Source organism: Poecilia latipinna, unplaced genomic scaffold, assembly GCF_001443285.1.
Source record: "Poecilia latipinna isolate Pla-1442-1.1 unplaced genomic scaffold, P_latipinna-1.0 Scaffold255, whole genome shotgun sequence".
NCBI lineage: Eukaryota > Metazoa > Chordata > Actinopteri > Cyprinodontiformes > Poeciliidae > Poecilia > Poecilia latipinna.
In genome coordinates this window covers 297,944-318,165 of record NW_015112871.1, presented here as the reverse complement: position 1 = coordinate 318,165, position 20,222 = coordinate 297,944, and the positions used below count along the sequence as shown (strand labels likewise).

The 20,222-nt window shown below is 37.6% G+C and overlaps 2 protein-coding genes and 1 gene segment (V, D, J or C); 1 reads left to right on the top strand and 2 right to left on the bottom strand.

Annotated features, from left to right (window-relative positions):
- elavl1a (ELAV like RNA binding protein 1a) overlaps positions 1-7,236 on the bottom strand; it is a 13,470-nt gene extending 6,234 nt beyond the window's left edge. The window contains exons 1-6 of one of the 4 annotated variants that reach the window (XM_015033000.1): positions 7,132-7,236; positions 3,701-3,760; positions 1,919-2,099; positions 1,204-1,307; positions 540-693; positions 173-398 (exon numbers count right to left, since the gene is read on the bottom strand). In XM_015033000.1, the coding sequence (XP_014888486.1) occupies positions 173-398; positions 540-693; positions 1,204-1,307; positions 1,919-2,099; positions 3,701-3,736 (701 nt within the window). In that variant the 5' untranslated portion in view covers positions 3,737-3,760; positions 7,132-7,236. Of the gene's footprint in view, positions 1-172; positions 399-530; positions 694-1,203; positions 1,308-1,918; positions 2,112-3,700; positions 3,761-7,131 lie in introns of all 4 variants that reach the window. The other 3 variants (XM_015032997.1, XM_015032999.1, XM_015032996.1) reach the window with 3 other exon arrangements.
- Positions 7,237-7,698: 462 nt separating this feature from the next.
- Positions 7,699-11,927, bottom strand: tspan37 (tetraspanin 37). Its single transcript, XM_015033001.1, has 7 exons — positions 11,475-11,927; positions 10,084-10,275; positions 9,941-10,015; positions 9,763-9,861; positions 9,420-9,572; positions 9,237-9,320; positions 7,699-8,050 (listed from the first exon to the last, which is right to left on the bottom strand). The coding sequence occupies exons 1-7, from the start codon at positions 11,535-11,537 to the stop codon at positions 7,976-7,978; spliced, it is 741 nt and encodes a 246-aa protein (XP_014888487.1). The 5' UTR covers positions 11,538-11,927; the 3' UTR covers positions 7,699-7,975.
- Positions 11,928-13,508: 1,581 nt separating this feature from the next.
- LOC106947773 (Ig lambda-2 chain C region-like) lies at positions 13,509-15,349 on the top strand. The segment is given in 2 exon segments: positions 13,509-14,198; positions 14,883-15,349. Coding segments are annotated over 2 exon segments (543 nt in total).
- The last annotated feature ends 4,873 nt before the right edge of the window (positions 15,350-20,222 follow it).

The following is a 20,222-nucleotide window of genomic DNA, read 5'->3' as shown; positions in this document are numbered from 1 at the left end:
TTATCCGATTACTCGATTAATCGTAAGAATAATCGATAGATTACTCGATTACTAAAATATTCGTTTACAACAGCTCTAGTAATAACATATGACTGCAGAGCTTTATTCCAGCACTAGACTAGACAAGCTTTAACACATCACATTTTATTTAAATATTTATAACGTTTCTCACCTAAACCGCTGTGCCTGGTGGTGGAGCGGCCCCCCGAAGCGCCGCGACTGATTGTGGTAGAGCTGAGAGATGAGCTGTGTGTTCTTCACCTGGTTCGGGTTGGCCGCAAACTTCACCGTGATCGGCTCGGCGGCGCCGGGCGGTTTCTGGCCATTCAGGCTCTTGACGGCTTCTTCGGCCTCGGCTCGCTTGTCAAACCGGATAAAAGCCACGCCGCGGGACACACCTGTGAACAACGGAGCAAATCGTTACCGCATCAGAAGCACACTTCGGCGTGAGAAGGCCCGCGCTCTGGTGGCTTGGGCTTGTGGAAAAGAATAAATGTTTCCAATTTTTGAGAAGCAAGGAAGTCATTCACCTGTCGTACCTGAAGACTGATCAACAAGTACTCTGGAATTTATGATACGCCCGAAGCGGGAAAACATTTCTTCCACATCCTTCTGAGTCATGGCCTTGGGCAGACCGCTGATATACAAGTTTGCATCCTTTATTGTGTCAGAGCTGGGCCGTGCATATGAAACCTGGCAGAAGGAATAAATACTAAATCAGCCTAAATTTTGGGTGGGATATGAACGAAATTGAAAAAAATTAACCAAAAGAGGCAACATTTGACCAAAACACTTTGGTGATTATCTAAAGTGTTTTAAAAATATTAACTTCACTACAGATACGTAAAAAAAACATTATATCCGAAAAAAGAAATTAAAGTAACTTGATAAAAATACGTTTTTTCTGCCTCTGATTTCCCATATTTTCGCTCAGACCAAAAATTACAGCACCATAATCAAAGAAATCCAACTTTTAAATAACTACAAAAAAATAAATATGTTAAAACGTTAAAAAAATATACATAAAAAGGCCAGTCAAAATCAGACATGTCAGAAAGGGAAGCGAGTGAGTTGTGACATCACAATCCCTTCGTCAGGCTGACATGTACTAGCTAGTTAGCGGACAGCACAGGAACCACAGGAGAGTGAAAAGAAAATAACATCCTTGCTTTGAGAATTGTAGAACACCTTATTGCACGTTACCTTGATAGTTTTGGACTGTAGCCTTAGTCCATTCAGAGTACTGATAGCTCTTTCTGCATCACTAGGGTTAAGATAGTTAACAAATCCGTACCCTAAACTGTGGCCTAGAGAAAAAAAAAGGAAAACAATAAAATAAAACAAAAAAACGTTGTATAGTTCAAAATAATCTGCAAACAAATATCAAAAACCAAAACAAATCTTAAACATTGCATGGTGTGCAAAGTAAACAGACCGTCAAAAGTTAAGAGAGAATTGGATTCCTTCCAATAGCAAAACTCTTATGGTGGGTCAAAAACTACGAGCAAATTAAGCAGGGAGTAAATCTGAAACAGTTTAAAAGAACAGAAAACAGGCAAGGAAAGAGAACCCAGGAAAGAGGTCAGGAACTAAACCTCACAAAGATAAGGTCATCTACAAAGAAAAGGTCCTAAACACTCAAAATAGAAATCTGACGTAGCTAATGAGGGCTTTTGGTCAAATAAATAAAGTCTAACCTATTGACTATCTATAAGAAGTGAGTGCAACCCATGTAACGTCACTGATTGGTTTGTCAGGGTTACGAGGTCGAGATTAGGCCTTTAGGAGTCACATGATGTCTCGTGGGCTTCCTTTGACAAATAAAATGTTTTTTTTGTTGCTGTTAAATCTACATACTCTATGGTTTATCCCTGGCTTGTTTGTTACATGTGTGTTTCTTCTTCACAGTTCTGCATACCTGCCATTTTGTCTCGCACCAGCTTGGCCGACTCGACCTCTCCAATGCTGTTGAAGAGGCTTCGCAGCTCATCTTGAGTCATGCTCTGAGGCAGGTAGTTCACTATCAGGTTAGTCTTTGCATCCTTCGCCTCATCCCCTCCCATGTGATCTTCATAACCGTTCGACATCTCATACACGTCCTGCAAGTCAGCCAGTTGGCACCAAAAACAAACCATGATAAGCAAACAGGGGTAGACAGAACGGGGAATTGAGAAATACATTATACGTGTATTTTTTTTTCTTGTATTGTGACAATATGCAGGTTTTAAGACAAAAGAACAAATCAATCCCACACAATTTAACACAAAAAAATCAATATTTGGTTTGAAAATTAATTCACTTCAAATAGAAATTTCCTTAAAAGAATATTATAAAATGATAATGAATCTGAAATAGACAAATAGCAAAGAGTTGAGTGCTTTTGATCATTTATGCAACACTTACGATAATAACAATAATCTATGCTTGTGTCAGTAAAACCTTCTTCTTAGAGATAAAGACACATGCATGGCACCCTTACAATTTTTAATCTGCCTTGTTGCTCATGATGATTGTATGATTTTGTATTAGGGAACAACATATATACAAACTTTAATCATCATCCCAGTCACTTTGTGCACAAAATTAAAAATCGCAAAAGGCCAGATGCATGGTAGTATAAGTTACTGCACTATAAGCAATTAAATTATTGATTTAATGTAACTTGTTTCAATATTTTTTTAAGTTTATTCAACATAAGAATCTGTGACAATCAGCACAACTAAAAAGAAAATAGAAATCAACTTCTTACTGTTTTTCTGAGCGAATTTAACCAAACTTTATTGCTCTTATCCAGTCTTTATACTGACATCCCAATGAGGCATGAAATAAACAGTAGGTGGCGTTGTTTTTGATAATACAAAAAGAGCAAAGACGCATTGAAATCAATTTTAATAAAACATATTTACGTTGCATTACTCAGGCACTGAACTAGATTTAAACTAAGTAAGTCCCTCTGTACACGCTTACCAAAGCAAATAAGAATTAAATAAATTAAATAAAATTTGAGCTGTACAAGGTGGAAAATGTTCAGTTTTCTGTAAAGTCACAGGAAAGAAGCAGTCCAACTCGAAATACTTTGTGTAACCAGGATATTGTAGGAAGAATGTGTAGAGCTGTTCTTCTAGGCACAATGACAGAACAACACTGTTCCCATTTTTCTTTCCTTGCTAAATTGGTCAAATCTAGTTTGGAAAGTTTCTCTGGGATCTATTAAAAGCAGCACAGCAGGACTAAAAGGGAATGGCAACAGATCAAAAAGCTCCTACTGCTTTTTTTCTAAAACCATGTTTTCAAATTGGATTTTAAGTCGGCTGCTGCCAGCTGAATTAAAATCAAGTCTGAAATGGAAACTAATCCATGAGTCAACCTGACTGAGGACCATTCAAACCAGTAAGGGACTGTGATTGTGTATTCCAGTGAGCGAGACGCACAGCATGAAAGAAAGTCCTGTATCAAACCAGTGAAGGAGAGAGGAGCTGAGCAGCAGAGCTCTGTGTGTGTGTGTGTGTGCGCGCGCTTCACATTTACCATAAAGTAGACTCACTTTTACAGAATAAGTAGACGCAAAATCGCAAAAAGTCTCTGCTGGGTTAGAAATCAGCGACTGCAATTTCCACTTCACTTTTTTTTTTTTTTTATTTCGCAAACAGGTGAAGGACTACTACGCTGCTTGCAATGGGAGCAGGGGATTAATACTCACTTTAAAGTACTTATTGTGTCCTCGACGAACTGCCATGAAGACACTTCACTGCTCCTGAGGCTGAGCGAAAATAAGACAAAAGTCAGAGAGCATGACTGCCACGAAACATGTTGGGCTACACTAGAAAGGACAGCACACAACACGGGAAATATTATGATAACTAGAAACCTGCTCATCTGCTGATGATTTAAAATAAAATGATGGTTCTGATTCAGAGAAGTTGTTCTACAAAGACTAGTAAATGTAATAGTTCATTTCAATCAGACTCAACTGGAAATAACTGTGGAGCAATTCCTATCAATGTTTGAACATGATGTGGATCATGAAGATGTGGCTTGTTTGGTAAAAGGATGATAATGAAATAAGATGAAGAGTGAAAGGAAGCAAAAAAAAAAAAATAACTGAAAAGATCACAAAACTCTGTAGGATGATTGTTAAGCCAATGGCTGGACGAGTCCCATTCATATAACCATTTTATGATGGGCCAAAGTAATGATGCAGCCAAGCAAGGTTCCCCCAGAAAACTTGCTAAGCCCGGTGGTTGGGTGCTAGGGCAGTCATTCATCCAGCAGGCCGTTGTTTTTGAGTTAAAAAATATTTAAAGTTGACAGGAAATTTGAAAATATCACTTGATAATCACGTGTTATTGAAAGATTGGAAGATTAATGCCTCAACACCAACTATAAGGTCTTAAAAAATGCAAACATTTTAAAAAAAGACTTGAATAAATAAGCAATGCTAAGCCTATACGGGGCACAAGTAAAGCCTGGTGGCCCGCCAGGCTTATAATACACTTGGGGAAACCCTGACCAAGGATTCATGTATTAATCTTTGCTAAAAAAAAAAAAACAAACACTTCATTGAAGTAGAACACCCTCCTTCATTTTACTATAACATTATTGCAGTCACTTTGGTGCTGTGTAGTTGGGTTTTTCTAATTAAAGAAGGCCAACTATGACGCTCCAAAACCACTATAAAATAATATTTAAATCGAAGCCGTAGAAAACACAGAAAAAGCAAAGAAAAGTGAGTCCAAACAATCCATTGAAGGCTTTCTCAAGGTTCAGAATTAAACACGCCTTCAAAAACTTAACTGGACATGGATTTAGATGAACATGTGAAAGGTGTGACACTATGAGAGTTTGCAGCACTCTGAACATTTCAACAGTTACTGGTCATTTACTTCATCATGATTTCCTAATATAGTGCGGTCTTAATCAGATGTTTTGTTTCATAAAAACCAATGAGGTCAAAAACTATTTGACCAGCAACCAATAGAAATAAGGCGTTCTATAAAATCTTAACACTAATACCCAAATAAAATATAAGTAAAGCATCTTTGTGATTAATGTGCATTAATTATCAAGCTACTTAGCCACTAGGATAATTAAACTACAACAAAATGGTTAAATACACAGTCACTAAAAGGTGTGTGTGCAGGTATTCGTAGGTTTGGTTAAATGACAGCTACTGGGTAGAAATTCAAACAGAGACAATAATCATCCTTTAGTAAATCAAGTAGGATGCAATCTATAAACAAGTTATGATCCGGGAATTAGGCTTACGCAATATTAGAAAAGATTCAATATGTGATAATATCTAACAATATGGATTGCAATAAATTGATGAAAAAGTAAATAAAGCCAATACAGACCCCAGGTATCAAACCTTTCCAACTACTAGAAAAGGGAAGCAATTACTTCCATCACAATAAAGCTTTCTTGAAAAAGTAGCTTTTGGTGCACTCTGTTCTTTTAGCATTAAAACAACTTGGTTATTTCTTATTTGACCACCTTTAAAGTTCTGACATGTGATGCAATAAACAAGTGACAGATGGATAATTAAGTACCTAAAAGCAAGCAGTTTGTTATGATACAGTGACAAATGTTTATCTGGTACTACAGGTAGCGGTTTAAAGAATATAGGCTAGCAATGTAAACATACCTAAAAATTTATGTGCAATTCCCTTTTGTAAATATAACTGAACTTGAGGTTTCAAGTTTTGCTTTCACAAAACTATATTTAAGTACAATTTTAAGAAATACATTTAAAAAACACAGTAAACAAAATCAACCACATATTCTGAAAATTTCCCCCCACCAAATACCAGTTAAACACCAAAAATAAACCCACTTGATACACAAACCAAACTAGGCTACACAAGGTCCATATGAACTGTGAAAAGGTGCTCATCTCGTTTAAAAATGTACCTTTAACATTTAATATTGAAAAGGATGCATTAAAAAACTATTTTCTTTCATTTTATTGCTGAAGATGTAGAGTAACAAGACCCAATGTTTACTTATTTATCTTTAAAAAGTAGATAACTAATCAAATATAGTTTCACTATATTTATTCAATATTTCATTGGACTATCTAAAATGTTTTAATATCAAGAATGATTGTGATAGTCACAACTTATCACATAATTCCAAAATTTCTGCTTTTCAAATGCTGCAACTATTTTTAACCTGCACACATAATCTTGATAGCATTTCGGAGACATTTTATAGATATATATATATGTTTATATCTACCATATCTTACTGTAGATAAAGCCAATATCTACTATAAGATTAGACTGTAGATGATATAATGGTCTTACAATTGAAAAATATGGAAGATTAAAAACTAAAATTTTGGAGGAAAAACATGCAGATTTAATGCAGCACTGGGTTTAGATAACATTACTATGCCAATAAATCGCATTATTCCAAAACAAACATTTATGCTAGATTTCCAAAACCAGTTCTGGTCCGACTTTAATGCAAAATGTAATCGGTTGTCCTAATAACTATGCCGTTGCCATGGTGTAAAGCAACATCCTTTAAGACCAACAGTTTCCAAACTGGCCGGTAGCAAGATGTGTTTTTTATTATCTGCAACTTCACAAAGGCGCCAACAAACTAATGAGGATATCTACTTGAGTTTGCAGTTTTTATATTCCTAGCCAATGCCGTTTTCTTCGACTCAGTAATGCGCAGAGGCCTGAGTAGCATTACAATGAATTACTGACTAGCATGCTAGTAAGCTGCATGCGTTCGTTCCCGCTCAGAAAGATAAAAGGCTTTGCAGTGAGATTACACTAAAACTAAGGTAATTAGAATTTTTAATTTCAATTGCAATAATGACCACAAACATCGCAAATATTAGAGGAAACATGTCTATCTGACAGAGATTTGCTAGGTTAACTCGAAGCACCGTGTCCCCATTTTAGAGAGCGTGTTGTTAACGCTCGTCTGTCGCGGCGCCGAAACCCCAGCGGCCTGCTAACAGGCCTTGGATGCTAACACCGCTAGCCGTCGGCTCCCTGGGCCCAAAAACCAGCATGGCGCTCACTCGCGTTTTATAACCTTTGCGAAACCCCAAACCAAGGAATAGACCAGTAACGAGTTTCGATAAAAAACAAAGTGAACATTGCAAATTCTTACCAGCTGTATGGGGTACTTGCAGTTTGTACTCCCCGCTCCTATTTCTATTCCTTCTCGAGAACGTTCCCTTCAAGTCGGCCTCACGTCGAGAAGAAGCAGAGGAAGGAGGACGTGATGACGCGACGCGTCTGCAGGACACACTCGGCATGGTCCTAACTTGGCCGGCCTCCAGAATCTCCAGTCAACGCTAAACTAATTTAAAATCCACACCAGAAAAGTAGATTTTTTTATGTGTTCATTACAAATTACAAAAAAAACTAACAAAAAAAAATATTGCGAATATTTTTACATCTACTGGAAACAGTGATCATGCTTGGAAAAATGAAACAATTAACAAGCCCTGTTTTCTTTTGTAAAACGCTATAAGGAGTGCTGGGTATGAAGTTCAACTTCATTTTCAGTTTAAAAAGGGTACAACTTTAAATAAATAAGTTAATAAAATGCATCCTGTAGCACTTATCAATGCTGGGTGTATGACAGTGTGCATTATGCAAAAATAGACAACATCTATAAACAACAAGAAATGTATATTTAGAGCACAAAGTGGACACAGTGCAACAAAAGCTAATTAGGTATATTCAGTTATATTTATTCATCATTCACAAGTCAAATATCAGCATTAGGCACTTTAAAAAAACATACAAATAAATTTACCCAGACCCAAACAATGGATCCACAGCAAGACAATTCATCTTTTTGATGTAAAATGATCCATGTGATTCTGATTGCAATAATATTTAATTCCTGAAACAGTGGTGAGACCACTAGTGTTTGGCAGTTTAATTTTCCTTTAGAAAAGTATGAAGTATTTTTGAATTGAATTGAAAACCTATTTCATATTTGTCTAGGTGTTACTCAGTGCTTGATATTTAAAACGTTCTTCCATCATCATCTGTGTCGTCATGTAAAGCAAAACCACCTGCATAATAGAAAAAAAGGAAAGCAAGGTTTAGTTATCTGCCCAAATATAAATCATTACAGGAAAATAAAAACTATAATGAAATAATAAGGGGTAAATTGCACTATGCTGCAGGGTTCTTCCCAAAAGAGAAAATGAATTACTTTGGGTGTTCTTTTTGTGATCCTGCATGTCTCCTACTTTTTGTTTGGCTTTTTTTTAATCATCAAAGTTTGCAGTTGTATAATAATTCCACATAGAAAAAAAAAACATCATATAAACCCTGAAAGTTCATGATGAGTGCAAATGTTATCCTTACACACAGATGTGTCAGAAGGTGATGTAAATATCAGAGGGCAGGTAGATAACGCCATTACATACTTGAGTTTATAACCAAAGACACAACTGTTCTTTCACCTTCTGATACTATAAAGGTAATAAACTGACATCATCTTGTTGAAACTCTTTTGTCACTTGAGATGCAGTTAGATGATAAAAAAAAAAAACTTCACGGTCAAAGTATTTCCCCCCTTACAGATTTCTTTTCTCTTTGTTTCTAGCCACATGTGAATGTTTGAGCTCCACCCATTTTGAAATCAAAGATCGACAGGTTGAACAAAAAGAAAATTTCGAACGATGATTCCTTTAATTAGGGAAGAAAAAACTAGTTGAACCAAAATTGCCCTATATTTAAAAATATAATTGCTTTACTTGTTAAATCATTAATTTTTGGATCAAGTCACACCCAGACCTCATTGTACTGCCTGACATGTAAAAACAAACAAACCTCTTTCTTAGAACCTGTCTGACAACATGAAGTAGGCAGAAACCTCTCAAAATATTACATCAAGCCCTAATTGAAGAGATCTGAAAATAGGTGAGAAACAAAGTCTTTGACCTTATATCTGAAACTGCTGAAACATCAGCGAGTCCACTTCTGAATAACTGTGTGCTCTAGTCAAACTCTGGACACAAATCTGATTGAGAGCCTGTGATATGACCATAAACATGCTATTCATGCTTAAAAATCCTTCTGTCATGACTGAATTGAAATCATCCTGCAAAGGACAGCATGACACAACTCATCCACGGTGATGTAGGAGACTCATTTACAGATTGTCAGTGTCTTATTTTTTACTACATATATACGTCAAATTAAATACACAGGTAAAAGCTTAAAGACTGTTGTTAAATGCTTTGCACACACCTCAGTCAGAAACCCCAGGAGGGATGTCCACATGATAAACTGTAGGATGAACTGAAAAGCCATCTCCAGCTTCACCTGACAGCCCTGGGAAAAAGAAAAAAGACACATTCAGTACGAAAGTTATATAAATACAAGTGAGAAAGTGGCTTTTATGGCCTGCATGATTGATGCAGTTTTATCTACCTGATGGTAAAGCTGCCATGGCTGGTACAGACTGCCTTTGCATAAGAGGAACGTGGTGTTGCAGCAGCTGCGAGGAACCACATCTCCACCGGTTTTATTGAGCCAAGAGCTGTCCAGCCAGTCAGTGTAGTTTCTGACCCCGCAACAGTGGAGCTGATGCAGATCAGTTCGTTAAGTTAGTAGAAACTTTTCAATACAGGTTGTGATTATGATGGCTCCCTTTGCTGTATGTCTGGAATGGGGCTATTATGTTTCTGAACAGAAAATCATTTAAAATCCTAATCCAACGTTAGGGAAGCGTAATGGATTTTACTTCTTTATTCTGACAATTTAAGAGCCTCACCTCCTCTTGAGTTACATCAACAATCCGAGAGTTTCTGTCCTGACTGCTGCCTGTGTATTTCTGAAACACCTCGCTGAGAGACGCTGTGTCGGAGTCCAACTAAACAAGAGAAAAATTGAGCTTGCACCTTCAGGTCAAGACGTATCAAAAAGGACGAACATTTGTGCAGGTGGAGTACCTTTCTGGAATGGACGTAGGCCAGGGCAGAGGCCGTGCTTCCCACGCAAAAGATCACAACCAGCAGATAAACAAACTGGAGAAGAAAATGTCTCAGTACGACGCAAACATGCATTTACCCACGGTGGCGGGGATAAACCTCACCAGTCCTAGCAGACAGCGGGAGTCTCTGAGGCTCAGCCACGTACCGAGGAAACCGGCGAAGAGCAAGAATGCTGCGCTGCAGATCGTGAAGACTACCGGGAGGAGGATGTAGGTCTGAGAAAAAAACAAGCTGTAGTGTCTGTACTTCATCAGGAGGGAGACGCCGCCCATGGCCATAATCATCCCCACAACCTTGCAAAGGAAAAAAAAAAAGAAGAATGTTGTATCATAATTCAATGTTTTTGGGGAATATCTTTACAAGCTATGAGCTCATCCAGTTGTTTCCATAGACGACCAGTTTTCATGCTGTAGATTGAGTGAAATGTTGATGTCTATAGAGTCCCATAGAAATCTCTTTTGTTCATGGGAAACAAGGCAGTCACTAAAATTAGCATTTCAACATTTGCTTCTTTTGATCCTATGCTTTCCAATGCTTAAAGATTTGTAATTTCAAGTTTTCTCTTTCATTTCCCGTAAAGCACTTTGGATTACCTTATCCAGTAAAAATAAGCTTTCTCCAACATTCACAAACATAATATTAAATGGCTAATTGTTAACCTTTTAATATTTTTATCACATTATGACCATGAACTTATTATGAATCTGATTAAGATACATTAGGTAGACAGAGTGGTGCTTTGTTATCAAATAGAAGAAAAGAAATGTCTTCAAAATCTCTTACCAAAACAAAAAATCTGATCAAGTGAGGTGTGAGATTTTATCCAGCCCCCATTATTCTGACGACTTCAAGCAGAAATTATTTGAATCAGTAATTTAACCAAATTGTTACAAATAAATAAATAAATAAATAACACTTATAGCAAAAATGACTTGGGTCGTTGTTTTAGGAATGTTAAGATGTTTAATTCAGTAAAAGGAAATGTTTTCAACGTCGCGATTTTGCCCAAGTGGCAAAAAGTTTGTAGACCACTGGTTTTTAGTCTGATTTCATGTGAGACAATGAGGAAAGTAAAATATCACATCTCCCTCATAACAGTATTCTTACACTGCACTACTTTGTGTAACTATCACATAAAATCCCAATAAAAAGCGTGTTGTGGTTGAAACATCATTGCTTCTATGTTGATGTTGGAAACAGGGCAGATTCAATTTGAATGTGTCCTTTCCACATGAAGTGAAACTGCGTATAAACAGTTCACCCCGCGTTGCGCTCACATGACGCGTCACATGACAAAACGAGAAAGCTGTGAGTACATTAAGCGAGTATAAATAGTAAGAACCAAGAAGTGAGTCTCTGTTATTTCGTGTTTGGTTTCACTTCAGGAACAAATCGCTGGAGAAAAGGAAATCAGTGTAATTATAGCTGAAAGTATAAAGGCAGAGGTAGGTAATACTTTTAAACAAAAAAGACTGAAGAGAGAAAATCTTACCCACAGAAGTTGACACATCAGCTGAAATATGGTTTTAAGCCGGTTTCCTCTCCAATCACACATTTTGAATCTCTCTGGTCACCGACCATCGATGGACGTGACCTGCCGATGTGAGGATAACAGGAAGATAAACTACAGCATAGCGCTCCTGTGTAGAGAAAACACCTGCTACTGAGAGGGAGTGGACACTTTGATGGTGCTGTCAGTCCGTGGAAACTTCCTTTCCTGCAACTAATGAAAAAAAAAAATCCTTCCCCTGAAATGCGGAAAAGCCCGTCTGGTTTAATTTAGACCCAGCCCATCAGCTTGGCATTAGTTTTTCCAGAGTTGATAAAAGAGATGAAGTCAGTTCACTGACTGGTGACGCTTCCGTTTTTTCTCACGTTCATATGAAAAATGAAAATGGTGTCCTCTCTTTTTTTCTTCTTCCTTTTTTTTTGCACTTCTACAATTTCCCTGAACATGATACCATTGACGCCACTGTTTAATCAAGAGCGCCCTCTAGAGGAATAAGTGAACAATAAAAACAAAAAAGGGTTGCACAGTGCTCAGTTGGTTGCACTGTTGGGTTGCAGCAGGAAGGACCGGGGCTCAATTCCCAGCCCGGGATATTGAATGCATGGAGTTTGCATGTTCTCCCTGTGGATGGTTCTTTCCCACAGTCCAAAACAAAAAAAAAACAAAAAAAGATTGTTAGGTCACACCTAAAGTCTCCCTAGATGTGAGTGTGTTTGTGCATTGTTGTTTGTCCTGTCTGTCTCTGGGTTGCCCTGCGATGGACTGGTGACCTGTCCTGGGTGTACCCTGCCTCTTGCCCATTGGCTGCTGGAGAAAGGAACCAGCATGCCCTGCAACAACAGTAGATTGAAGCGTGTATGATAATGGATGGATGCCAAAGAGACAAATTAATGCCTTATATATGTTGGCTGACCTAAAGAATTGATAGAGCCTTAGAGAAACACTGCAATGGTTAAAATTGTTCCTGTGTTGTTCTAATTGATGCTTGATAAATGTTCTGACTGATCAAAGTTCTAAAATAATGAGGTGCAGTGGTCTGTATCAGAATCTGTTCTTCCTCAGCAGCTGCAGAAAACTTAATAATAATCCATATTTATAAACTAATTTTAACATCTGTGTTTATAAAATAATCTATAATATCTGAGTCTGGTTCAGACTCAGATATTTGATGGTTTTACTTGGCAACTTCTGTGATGTGTTCACTGAACCAGTTCTCATCATTTCTCTGCACCTGCACCCTTGGTGGTAGAAAATGTGGAGGTCAATATCAATGAAAAAAGATGTAGATGAAAAAATGTGACCAGATTTATTTACTGTACCTTTAAAAATTATTTGTCAGTTGTCAGAATCAAGGTGTTTTCCTTTACTTTTTGTTTTTATGTCTTTATATCTTTTTCTTGCATTTGAATCTTTTTAGACATGTTAGAGTTTCCAGTCGTCTCTGTGTTCAGTGGTCTGGATCAGAGTCTGTTCAGTTTCTGCTCTAACAGCTCAGAGTGTCTGCAGTCTGACTGAGGGAAGTTTTTGTACGGCTACTAATCACTGTGTGAACACGTAGTCGCTATTTACTACATGGATACTCTTACAGTAATAAACTGCAGCATCTTCAGTCTCAACTCCACTGGTGGTCAAAGTGAAGTCAGAGCCGCTTCCACTGCCACTAAACCGAGATGGAGTTACTGATTGAAGCGTCTTTGCATACTTTATTATGAGCTTTGGAGGCTGTCCTGGTTTCTGCTGATACCAGAACATAGCATAATCTCCATCAGAATATCTGAGCACAGCAGGATTTGTTGTACACCTGATAGTGACAGTGGATCCTGGTGTAACCGTCTCCACTGCAGGTTGAGTCACAGTGATCTGAGCTCTGCATCCTGCAGACAAAAACAAATCCTTCATTTGTCAGCAGAAAGAAAGGAGAGAAAAGGCAGCAGCACATCATGGTAGAAATGTTGCTGAGTGAATGAACCTGTAAAGCAGCAGCAGGTCAGCGTCCAGATGAGGATGGTGATGAGGGTCATGGTGCTTGTTGCTTCTGCTGGCTTGACTGACAGATCTGAGTCCTGCAGTGTTGAACTCACAGGACTATAAACCTTCTCAGTTCACTGGAGGATCAGCTGACCATGCAAAGCCTCCACTCTATGGAAATCATCTCTCTGCTCTCAGACAAACAGAGACACTGAACCAACACTAATAGATACTGGATTTAAAACTCTCATCATCTTATTGGAAGAGGAGAAAATAAAACAGAAACAACATGAAGGATTTTCACTTCTTGGATTAAAATATTTTTTTTAGAAGTTTTTCTAAAACTCATAGGTAAATATCTTACTGTATATATCAATGTAAGTAGATATTTTTTAAAATGGGTATATGAATTAAATTGCTTTGAAAAATGGTTTTAGCATTTAAACATAATAGAAGCTGAATTGTTAAACAGTGTTGCACAGGATGGGAAGAAACTTTTACTTTTCATTGGTGATAAAATGAAAAAATTCTCAGAAATTATGAATGAATTTAAAGCTGAATTAATGTTGGATGATTTGCAGATTAAATACAGTTTAATCTGTGATTTTTATCACTTTAAAAACATCATTTCAGCAGCTAGATGTCTCCTGACAGTGCAGGAGGTTTTTGTACGGCCTCTCAATGAGTTTGTATCACTGTGGGTCACTTTTGGTGGAGGAACTAAACTCGTCGTTAACTGTGAGTACCAGAAAGTTTTTCTTTGTAGCAAAAGTAGCAGAATTTAATTTTTTAACTTTACTAAGTCATTTTCCATCAAAGTTTCTTCATTTTACTTGATTTAACAATGTAAATGTGGACGTTTATGACTGAGTTTCACAGAAGTTTGTGTTGCTCCACAACTGTAAAAATGTCTAAAACAAACAACCAGTAAAACTTATCAAGAGAAACAATAAAATGTACAGTTCAAAGGTATTTCATAAATGTTTTGTATAGTTTAAGTTTAAATTTCTCTAACATCAAAACTAACATTTTACTTCTTTTCACTGTTTTCTGTCTTTTCTGGGTCATTTGTACCTGTTAATTAAACATTGTGATAATTTCTTCATTTCTAAACTTTAACCTGAATTGGTGTCAAACTGAACTAATATTTAGAGAGTAAACTCAGAGCAGCTTCGTGTTCATGGTTCATTTGTTTTCCATGTAGTTTAAAGGAAGTGAAAGAAACAGATGTCGACGTTTGAACTGTTTCCACTTGAATGTTTGGTCTCTCAGTTTAACCATGAGAAAATCATCTCAGCGATTGGTTATTCAGAGTCTGGTGTGATGAAGATGTGACGAGTAGTGATGAAGAGTGAAGCTCTAAGGCGTCTTCAGCAGCCTTGGTTCTCATGGCTGCGTCTTTTCTCCCCCTCTCTCCTGCAGTGGGTGTGTTGCGGCCCACCCTGACCGTCCTGCCCCCCTCCAAAGAGCAGCAGCAGCAGAGCAGCGTCACACTGGTGTGTCTGGCCAGCGGGGGCTTCCCCTCCACCTGGAGGCTGGGCTGGAAGGTGGGGGGCAGCAGCAGGTCCTCAGGGGTGTCCAGCAGCCCGGAGGTGCTGGGGGGGGACGGCCGCTACAGCTGGAGCAGCACCCTGAGCCTCCCTGCAGACCAGTGGAGGAAGGCGGGCTCAGTGAGCTGTGAGGCCAATCAGAGTGGAGAGAGTCCTGTCACTCAAACCCTGGAGCCTGACCGCTGCTCAGAGTAGAGCTGCAGCTCCATGGCTGGAACCATCATGGTGTCATGTTTTATTCACAAACATCACTTTTCATGTTTCATTCGTCTTCCTTATGTTCTCTCATGTAACTTGGAGTAAATGGATTGTTTCAATAAAAGTGCAGATTTATGTCAATCACTGTCTTTGTATTTATTGTTGTGTTTCAACGTTCATGTTCTTCATCAAACGTCGTCTCATCTTCATTTCTTGAAAGTTTATAAAACGTTTTAGAAACCTGCACATGTAAAAGCCTTTAGATAAAAACTAAAGACTCTTTAGTGTTTGTGAGGCAAAACATTAGAAAACTTATTAATAATCTATATTTATAAAACTAATTTCAACATCTGTGTTTATAAAATAAACTATAGTTGGTGATTTCAACCTCAGATATTTGATGGTTTTACTTGCTAACTTCTGTGATGTGTTCACTGAACCAGTTCTCATCATTTCTCTGCACCTGCAGCCTTCAGTCAGACTGAAGGAGGTTTTTGTACGACTATAAATCACTGTGTGAACACGCCACCACCATGGTAACCCAGACAGTAATAATCTCCAACATCTTCAGCCTGAAAACCACTGATGGTTAAAGTGTAATCAGAACCAGATCTACTGCCGCTGAATCTAGATGGAGTTCCTGAGAACCGACTTGAAGCCTGATATATAAGAAGTTTAGGAGGCTGTCCAGGTTTCTGCAGGTACCAACTGAGATCAGAACCAATATTAGAACTTCCTGTGGCGCTGATGGTCACAGTCGCTCCAACACTGACTGACTTTGATGGTTCAGACTGAGTCAGAAAATTATTGGCAGATGATGCTGAAAAGAGAAATGAGCAACGTTAAAGGAAAACAATAATAAGTATGAGTTCAAAGAAAACTTGATAAATTTAAAAGTCAGTCTGACCCTGAGTGAGAAAACCCAACACAACCATCAGAGCTACTGGAGACGTCATCCTGATGCAGGTTTCAGTGTCGGAGCTCAAACACACTTTGGACTTTCTGCAGCAGAAGAACTTAAAGCTTGAGGAGCAGCGAAGCATCGAGATCATGCAAATCCACACCTGCTGAGATGAAACAGGAAACATAGAGATGATTCAGCCAACACTTCATCTAGTGACAATATTCAGTTTTTATTTCAACTGAAGATCAAATAAAGTATTTATTGATTCTTCATGTTGTCACTTTTCTAATATTTCTATGCTCCCTAAATGTGATGTGTTATTAGCTAAACTACACAAAAACTGCAAATGTTTGACATAAAATAGATCCATAAATTGAGCAACATAAGGTTTAAATCTTTGTAATGTTACCTGTATTCATGTTTCAATGATCCTCATTATGTTTCTTCTTGGTATGTTAAGGTTATCAAAGTGACTTTGATCTATTTGGACCTGTGATTTAAAAATGTGTTTATTATTTATAGTCAAATTTTACACTATATAGGATGCAGAACCATTCTATATTTTCTTTTAAATCATATCTTTAATTAATGTTGATATTAAATCTACAAAGAACATCAACCTGAACACACATTCTGAAGAATATTATAAATTTTGTTTGTTGAACAGCTGATCAAATTCACTTCATTGATGTTCTTCAATAACCACTAAATTAAATAGATTCTCATCATTTTCCTTCAAAAAGCACCAGGTTCAACCACATTACAACTTAAATTTTAAAGTTTATATTTTAGGATGATACACTTGTAACTGATCGGCCATTCTAGTGCAGAAATGATATTTAATTAGAAGAAACTTGTCTAACTTTGTGTTTCTACATTCCTGGATATTTTCTTGTTTATCATAATCCAGACATTTTGCAACGACTTGATTTACAAAAGTTAGAGACGTTTTAGAAAGTGACCATAATGTTTTAATAAAATGATTAAAAACGTGAGCTGTTAATAAAAAGAAGATGGGATAGTCACTTATTTTTTATTTACAACTTAGGCACTCCAGAAAACAAAATAGAAAGATAAAAATAAAGACGAAGTGAAATAAAAACTGACTTTAATATTTGCTGATTGGTTTCTTGGATCTTAGAGGAAAATAGGTGAAAGGATAACCACCCAAAACAATAACTCACATGTTTATTTGTGCAGACGTCATGAGAAAGAGGTTTTAAACCATCAGAGTTTTGCAGCTGTTCTGTCAATAAATAGACATAGTGATATATTTACAGGATGAAGAGAAAAAACAGAGGGAGCAAGTCTCTACTAGAATGACAGGAGGTAGAAAATGTGTTGATCTGTATCAGTGAAATCAGGAAGTTTTCTTTAAATGTAAAAATATTTCCAGATTTATTTACTGTGCCAGTGAAATTATTTGTCAGAGTCAAAATGTTTTCATTACTTTCTGTTTTTATGTTACCATATTGTTTTCTTACATTTTACTCTCCTTGAGTTGCACTAGAGTTTCCAGTCGTCTCTGTGTTCAGTGGTCTTGATCAGAGTCTGTTCAGTTTCTGCTCTAACAGCTCAGAGTGTCTGCAGTCTGACTGAGGGAGGTTTTTGTACGGCTACTAATCACTGTGTGAACTCTAGGCCACTATGGCGACTCTGACAGTAATAAACTGCAGCATCTTCAGCCTGAACTCCACTGTTGGTCAAAGTGAAGTCAGAGCCGCTTCCACTGCCACTAAACCGAGATGGAGTTCCTGATTGAAGCGTCTTTGCATACTTTATCATGAGCTGTGGAGGCTGTGCTGGTTTTTGCTGATACCAGAACATATAATAATCTCCATCAGAATCTAGATAAACATCCTCATTTGTTGTACATCTGATAGTGACAGTGGATCCTGGTGTAACCGTCTCCACTGCAGGTTGAGTCACAGTGATCTGAGCTCTGCATCCTGCAGACAAAAACAAATCCTTCATTTGTCAGCAGAAAGAAAGGAGAGAAAAGGCAGCAGCACATCATGGTAGAAATGTTGCTGAGTGAATGAACCTGTGAAGCAGCAGCAGGTCAGCGTCGAGATGAGGATGGTGATGAGGGTCATGGTGCTTGTTGCTTCTGCTGGCTTGACTGACAGATCTGAGTCCTGCAGTGTTGAACTCACAGGACTATAAACCTTCTCAGTTCACTGGAGGATCAGCTGACCATGCAAAGCCTCCACTCTATGGAAATCATCTCTCTGCTCTCAGCACCAGACAAAGTGAAAAATCTTGTGACCAGAACTGAGGCATATGTACTTTTTAAAGTAATTTAACTGAGTTTTTGCGTTTTTTTAACCACTTATATTAAAAATAATGTATCCAACTGGATACTGTATCTGCTGCAGATTTTTCTTGTTTCTTTAGCTAAAAGCCAAAGTTGATTGAAGGTTGAAGGTTAAAAACTCTTAACCTTCCCATCATGTTGTTTTTAGTTTTATGTAAAGTGTGATACATTTATTTATAATCTTCCTATATTGATCCTCTTTAGTTGTTCTTAAAATGCCAAAATGTACTTTTTTGATCATATCAGTTAAATGTTGTATCTATTTTAAATTATTTATACATTCTTAATAATGATTACAAGATGCATATTTCTAGTAAAAATGGATGTGAAGCGTTGTCTTTTTTCATATTTCTACTTCTAATGAATATCAATGTTATTTTTTGCAGGATAAAGAAAATAATTTGATGCATTAAATAAAATGAACAGAACATTAACTTGTTGCTGTGAGTCACGTTAAATAAGTCCTGAAGCTGTGTCTTTGCCACCGTATCTGGATAAAGTTGTTGCTTGTTTATTAATACAACAGTCTGCATAAAAACCACATAAAGAACAAAATCTACACTCTCTCATCTTGACTATCTTTTAGTATTTTTGGGGGGGTTAAATCAACTAAAAATATATTGTGTTTTTTTTTTTCTCTTTTTTGTTTGTTTTGGGGTTGGGTTTTTTTAGTGAGATTGGAGATGCAAAAGGGAATTACCGGTAAATGTGAATTTTTAGTTTATGAAAGAGGTTTATTTCCCATTCCTGTAAGTCAAAGCTCTGTGTGTGTTTGCATGTGTGTGTGAAACTGTTTCTGTAAGCAGTGGAGCGTCACGTCAGTCTCCTTCCGCCCAGATGTCGGATCTGAGGGAGGATTTTGTACGGCTTTGTAACACTGTGTGCGCAGGCCTGTGTATGCACCCATACAGTAATAATCTCCAGCATCATCAGCCTGAACTCCTCTTATTGTCAGAGTGAACTGAGGCTCTGATCCACTGCTGCTGAAATGACTGGGAGCAGATTGACGGCTGCTGATTTTATAAAATAACAGTTTGGGAGGCTGTCCAGGTTTCTGCTGGTACCAACTCAGATCATCATCAACTCCTGCACTGGCTGAGCAGCTCAGAGAGACCGTCTCCCCCAACGCAGCTGACTTCACTGCTGGAGACTGAGTCACAGAGGGATTTGCTGCCAATCCTGTTAAATAAAATTTAACTTAATGAAAACCTTTAACACAGAACATCCGTCATTAAATGCATCTTCCCCAATTTCCTTGCTCACCTTGAAACTGGATTGCCAGCATAGGCAGCAAAATCAGAGCCATCTTCATTGTGGATGTATGCAGCAAGTAAATGATGTGCTTTAAAACTGACCACACAGCTTAGCGCTTTAATAAAGCCTGATGTTCAGGGAAGCGCAGCAGATATTCAAATTACTACATGGGTGAATGCAGAGCAGCACATCTGGAACCGAATGAGAAGTATCAGACAGCGGACAGATGCTGCCCTCTTGTGTTGAAATGAAGGGAACATGATTAAAATAAGATGCATTTACATATAAAATCACTCTTTAGGGACCATGAGCTTCGCTAAGGAATATTGTTAATTAAATTAAAAATAAAAATGCTTCTTTCCTCTAAATTGTATAAGGAAGTTAGTGTTTCTTGGATGTTTCTGTTAAAAGATGAGCTGCTGCCTTTTGAACCATTTTGATCATGAAGGGCTGGTCAGGCTAGCAGTAGAGGCCACTGTATGTGAGTGAGATTCTTCCAACATCACTAAGAAAACACATTCATGTTTGGTTTCCTAACA